This window comes from Austrofundulus limnaeus, unplaced genomic scaffold (genome assembly GCF_001266775.1).
Source record: "Austrofundulus limnaeus strain Quisiro unplaced genomic scaffold, Austrofundulus_limnaeus-1.0 Scaffold118, whole genome shotgun sequence".
NCBI lineage: Eukaryota > Metazoa > Chordata > Actinopteri > Cyprinodontiformes > Rivulidae > Austrofundulus > Austrofundulus limnaeus.
In genome coordinates, this window is record NW_013952520.1 from 579269 (window position 1) to 585828 (window position 6560).

Genomic DNA, 6560 nt, shown 5'->3' on the forward strand with positions numbered 1-6560 from the left:
ACACACACACACACACACACACACACACACACAAAATATATTATAAATACTTGGACGACACAAGAAAGTGGAAAAGCTTACTTCCACTGAGGTCTAATAATAAGAAGAAACAAATCATGGACAGAACACCACCTGAAGTTTGGCCCATGACCTAATTTTGGACACATCAATACTTTTCAAAGTATTTTTGCTTAGTAAACACACAGTAGCTTTTCAATCTTAAGGATTTTTAACTGTGTCACAGTGGAAACGTTATTAGATATTTTCCATTGATCTGTATAGGCATAAAAATGGTACACAGTTTGATGCTTTTGCAAATACAAATAGTTCAACTACAAACAGATGCTGCCGTCATCATTTACTTAGAGTTTGGGTTAGGGCTGGTCGATAAATCGATTTAATCGATTTATTCGAATTTGCCGTTTATAAAGATTTAATTTTGGGAAAATAGAGATTTTTTTTTTTCCCACCAGTGCACTCTTTGGGGCTTCTGTAGCTCAGAGGTCAACCCACCTGTCCCTCAAGACGTTTGGTACACACAACAKGACAATATGGCAGCTAGCAAAGAGGATCTGCTTCCCAAAAAAAGTAGTGTTTCTTCTGTAACTGGTTAGGTTTTGCAAACTTGGAGCAACGAACCTCACTGCAAAATCTGTTTGCTACGAAAATCAGGAGTACAACAAATTTGTTTCGACACCTGAYACAGAGGAACTCTGTTAAGTGCGAGACAAAATCGAATTTGGGATGAAAAAAATCTGAGATTTTCTTTTTGGGCCAGATCACCCAGCCCTAGTTTGGGTGTTGAACATTAAAAAAAAAATCCAGGGTGAAAAACTCAAATGTTATGGCCCGTCTCATCTTTCAAATGACGCTGAAATGAAAGTTACAAATGTTTGCACGTGAAACTGTTTGTCAGCAGCGTTCATGAAATAAGGGATGGATTGAATGTGTTGCTAAATTTAAATAGTAAATGTACTTGCTTGGACAAAATTGTTGGTACCCCTCATTTCACAAGTTTTATTTTATTTATTTTTTTATTCTGTTGAAGCTTGGTTGAAAAGTAATATCTGACTTTCATTTGTTCATTTCCATAGATTTTTTTTCTTTCTTTCTTTCTATTCAAGTTATTTCTGTGACCATTGTGGGTTTTTCTTTCATTAAACGAGGGGTAACAACAAGTTTGTCCACGTGTGTGTATATATATATAGTGCCTTTCTGTCCAGCCAGGAAACTCAAAGTGYTTTACAACCTGTAAGAAAATTCATGTTCAATAAACTGAAATCAATATTAAAAACACCATTGTTAAATAAAATGATTTGTAGAAGGAATCAAACCATACAACACCAGAATTCTGGATATGAGTGAGGTTTATTGTCACTTGAGCTGACAGGAAACCAACACTGGCGAAAAACCAGGAAGTTCATTAATTTATACATGTTCTTCAGTGCCTGTGTTCGCCCCCTACTGACCTACGGCTGAATCACAGGCATTCAGACAAAATTCTCATCTAATGTTCTCATAACGGTTGAATATGTGTTGTTATAATTCAGACATGTAACTAATCTATTATCAATCAAAACAWAATAGATTAAACATTGTCAACATTATAAAAAGGAAAACCTAAGAATATAGTGTTGTGCTTCTAACATCAGTACTAACCTGTAATAACTATAATTTCTTCAAACCTGTGCCCTCATTCACACACTCACACAGCACTTTATCGTTCTACAACACTAATCTAAATAAATCACCCTACAGAGACTAATCAGTGGTTTAACTCACACTCATACACTGATGGGACACATCAGAGACAGTGGGGGTTCAGTGTCTTGCCCAGGGACACTTCAACATGTGAGTGAACAATGGTGGAATTGAACTGCCAACTCTCTTACATTAGAAGAYGACTCTCCCCAACCAGTCAGCCACAGCAGCTTTCCATCATCTCTCAGGACCACTCCTGTTCAGATGGAGCCCAGCTCTCAAATGTTTTAACTCATAGTTATAATTTTAGTCTTTACACACACACACGTGGTTGTTTTGTCAAATAAATTCCATTTGGTGATGAGAAAATGCTGCTAAAGTAAATAATTTCTTTAAAAAAATAAATAAATTGTCCATTTTTTGGATAATGTCTAATGCCCCTTTTCCATGGTGTAGTGTCAGAACGGTCGTGTAAGTACGAGTCGGACCGGTTGGTTTTCCACTGATGTTCCAGTCCGGTTTCAATGGGTGTTTTGGGTGGTTGGTGGAGGTGGTTTTTATGTTTTTTGAAAAAAAGTTAATGGGCAAAATGAGAGATGGAAACACATTTGATGAATAACTTTTTGAAATTTTAAAAATTTGCAAAACTTTAGCCAATCAGTGACGAACAGTGTTATGACGTCACATTTTGGTGTCAGCTGGGGCCGGTTGGAACCATAATGAAGTAGGTACTAAAAAAGTGCCGGTTCCATGGATCTGGCCTAATGGAAATGGCTTGGAACCGTACCGACACTACACTAAGTGGCACTAGTGGAAAAGGGGTATAAGATTGTTCTTATTTTATGTTCTATATTTTACCCCAAAAACATCTAATGSGACCAAAAACTCTCTGTCCAGCTCTTTGAGAAGCTGCGTCTGCAGGAGAACCCAGGAGTGGCCGATGCGGTGAAGAAGCAGGAAGCCCAGGGAAAAGCCAACGAGCCCAGAGAGACTCTGACAAGCCGCTCGGATGGGCCTGATACCACAGAGGACAGCGGGGTGGCCCGGTCCAGGCGGTCAGAAAGCGTTCCGAACAAACCGGACAAAGGGGACATCTCTCAGGCTGGTCAGAAGTACGGGAAGGTGCGCACGCGCCACATCAACCAGCTCTTTATCCGCGGTGAGAACGTTGTTCTGGTGAACCCACAGCCACTCTGATCTCTTTCTGATTATCATCCGGGACAATAGCGCGCCATCGCTGCGACTTCATTAGATTCACATGAATCAAACTCAAACTGTTATATCATATTGATATGGCACAGAAAAGGAATTATTTTGATTAAGTAATAAAAGCTTCTTGAAAGTAATTGTCCGTTTCGTCTCCGTTCTGGTTATTACCCAGCAGGTGGCAGCATCAGTACACCTCCCCCCCACCAGCCCAGCCATTGTCGTCTCCGAGTCACTTGTCCCTTTATGTTGCTTGTCCCGTTAGTTTGAGCGGGAATGACAGCGTGGTCTCAGCGGACTTCATAAATGCATTATGAATAATTGAGTTTGTGAAGCTGGAGATTGCAGATGGCACTCAAAAGCTGTCATTTGTCTTGACGTCTCGGATTGCTTTTTACTCTTTAATGGGCACATTACCCATAAAAGCGCAATTTACCGCATCTCGTGGAAGTTGTAAAGATGCGGCGTGCTTTTGATTTATTTATTTATTTTTAAATAGGTTAGGTTCGGACGATAAGTGGCACAGAATGATTGTCACCGCCGTGTCTTTGAGTCGGAAAGTTCTTCCTGTTTTAGTTTTCCCTTAATTTGACTGCAGACACAGTGACCCTCTTTCCGTGTGTTGTAAGTCACAAGTGGGGCGCATTTTATCATTAGTTGAACTTTTGCTCATTTACTGTATATACTGTTCACATACTGGAATATTATTAGTGTAGCCAATTTAATGGCCCTCTCCAGAGAGGTAAAAAACGGGGTCAATTGTTTAATGCAAGCCGCGTTTTAGTCGTGTTTGTCACACAAAGTGCGCTCAAACAAATCTTGATCCAGTACGAGGGCGCGACACTGATTGTAAAAAGATGACCCAGAATTAGATTAGTGTGTCCTCTTTGTGTTACACAGGAAAATGTAGGACGTCCTTCTAACGTGGAGAAAAAGCTAATWTTTAATTGTTGATGAATTAGTAGAGGTGGAGAAATTAAAACGATGGAGCACTTTTAACTTGGAAAGCTTGTGTAAGAATAGATTAGATGAAGCATCTAGTTCAGTCGTCCCAATAATAACCTGTTTTAACACACCTGGGTGGGGGTTACCTGCACCGCATGTGCTCGACTATCATTTACTCTTGCCCCCCAAAAGAAAAAAGAAACTTAGTTAAACTTGCATTAAGTGAATGCAATTTTACAGCCAAGCTCTCCAGCTTCACTTTTGCTGCTTGAAGCACTTTTGAATGAGGCTAATGACACAGCGCACCAAATAACACACATCATTAACAAATTTAAATCAACTGTTTAATGTTCTCCAGAAGGAATCTCGTTGTGTAAATCAAATCAGAATKGGAATAATGCAAAAAGAAATTTGTCATTTTCTCAAAGGTTTTTTTTTTATCTTCTACCCCGTACATTTGCATATCCTAGTGTTTCAGTAACAATTCAGTTTTTAAAAAAGGAGCAGAACGATTGAAAGTAGAAAACAAGCAGATAAACAATTTCTATTGATAAACATTAGAAAACAAAAATAGATTTTGGTCATTTGTTTTAATGCTTCAGACATCAATGCAAAGGCTACTCTGTGTTACTGTGCTCAGCCTCGAGCCCTTGGGACAAAAGGAAGGTACAAGTTCAGTCCTCGTCCTCTTGAGGCTGCTGAATCCACTGTCCTCTTGTCAGTAAATTATTTATCTCAGACGTACAAAAAAAAAAAAAGAACACACATATATAGTAATGTCAGGCCGCTACGATTCAATTTTGATTATCAGTCAGTGGTTGTGAGGGTCAGGAAGCACCCATCAGCAGGCACTTGAAGCACAAAGGTGAGGTGTGCACATCTAACACAAATGTCTTAATTCGATCAAGTTTTCCTTTAACATTCTGGGCGTGTACAACCTGAACCCCACCCTCCCCCGGTTTTATAAACCTAATATGTCGTAAAACACAAGGACTTGGACTCATTGTTCCGATGATAAAAGGAACACCACAGTGGTTGTATTGATGTGCAACATTAATGAAACTGGAAGGAACTGTTTAACCAAGAAGCACAGAGTAACATTTAACACACAGATGCATTTTACAATCTTAACAGTCTGAGATAAAACCTGAGGTCCTCTGTGGGTTTTTTATATATATGCAAGCAAGCAAGCACTGGCTTGAACAAATTGGAAACATTTTCTTTTTTAAAAAAGGTGCTTGGGAGGAACAAAATATAGTAAAACAATTATATCATTTGCATGTAATCTGTGCAGACAGCATACTTGGCTACACAAGACAAAAACTTCAGTTTTCTGCAGTCCTCCTGTCTCCTTCAGGGTTAGCCGAGGAGAGCAGGCAGAGATTTTTCAGGCACTGTGTGTGCTGTAATGAAGACCCCATAAGCACTCATRAAAACTTTTCTGTTCCTGATTATCTTGCTTGGACACAAACTGACTATTCTTCATAAGTAAAAAATAGATATATTCTAATAATAAAGGCCACAAATTATGTTTTACTAAAGGAGAAATTCCTTACAGCKTTCACTGCAAATGGTCATGAACAACCCCAAGTGTACTTAAAGCCACATTTGGAGTGCTGACACCTATGTACAGACGATGTAATGTTGTTTAGATCTTCATTCACACAGGTTTGGTCTGTATGGTACAACTTGACACACTGCTACTTCATAAATTATTGCAGGGGTTCAAAATTTCTATTTACATGTCGTATGAAGAAAGAGAACCAAAAAGAAAAACAAAGAGGTAACTTGACATTCTTCAATATACATTAGAAAGTTAAAATGGTTGATCATGTTATCCAAATATACGATTAGGTTAAGATATTGAGAAGGCATTCTCAACAAAAATAAATCTGCAGCTACTAATATGTTCTTCGCTACTCAGCTGATTTCACTTGATTTGAGGTTATAAAGCAAATCCCCATTTTCTCAGGCACTTTCTCAATGACTCAATAATTAGACGAAAAGACGCACTAACTTCAGTGGGTCTGTCTCACCACCATCCTAGACCACACAGATCATTGGTTCAATCAACACACATTCATTTAGATCCACATCACTACATAACTTAAAAAAAACAATTGAGATTGCAGGGTTGTTGGTAAGAAGATTGACAATATTTCAAGTACTCTTTGTTTGGAGCTCATGATGATCCTTCACCGACGGACGACAAGATGCTGCCACCACTTCTGATAATCGTTGCCGCTTCCATCACTTTCCGAAGTTGCCAAAGTCAGCGAAGGCATCGTGTTTGGGCTGTTGGACCATTCCAGGGTTCATCCCCATTCCCATCCCCATCCCCATGGCACCAGGCATCCCCATGGCACCAGGCATCCCCATGGTCATACCTGTCTGTGGCATCCCCATGTTCATGCCCATCCCCATCATGCCCTGGTTAGGAGCCATGCCCATGCCAGCACCGGGGTGCATCATGGCATGAACAGGTGGCCTCACAGTTGTTGCTCCAAGACTCATATTAGAAAATCCCTGGGAGAGCATGTTGGCAGGTGGCTGATTGCCTGGAAATACCACGAGGAAAAAACAAAAAGGGTTAGATTCCAAAATACTCGATTGACGAGATGTTTTAGAGCAGGGGTGGGCAATCATGGTCCTCGAGGGCTGCAGTCCTACATGTTTTACATTTTTCCCTGCTCCAACACACCTGACTC

At 39.8% G+C, this 6560-nt stretch overlaps 2 protein-coding genes across 2 annotated transcripts in view; one reads left to right on the top strand and one right to left on the bottom strand.

The window, feature by feature from the left end:
- The window catches only part of lsm11 (LSM11, U7 small nuclear RNA associated), a 6663-nt gene extending 3616 nt beyond the window's left edge, over positions 1-3047 (top strand). Inside the window, exon 4 of the mRNA XM_014014690.1 lies at positions 2599-3047. Coding sequence (XP_013870144.1) covers positions 2599-2898 — 300 coding nt within the window. The 3' untranslated portion in view covers positions 2899-3047. The remainder of the gene's footprint in view (positions 1-2598) is intronic.
- Positions 3048-4174: 1127 nt separating this feature from the next.
- The window catches only part of clint1a (clathrin interactor 1a), a 16278-nt gene continuing 13892 nt past the window's right edge, over positions 4175-6560 (bottom strand). The window contains exon 12 of the mRNA XM_014014689.1: positions 4175-6410. Coding sequence (XP_013870143.1) covers positions 6103-6410 — 308 coding nt within the window. The 3' untranslated portion in view covers positions 4175-6102. The remainder of the gene's footprint in view (positions 6411-6560) is intronic.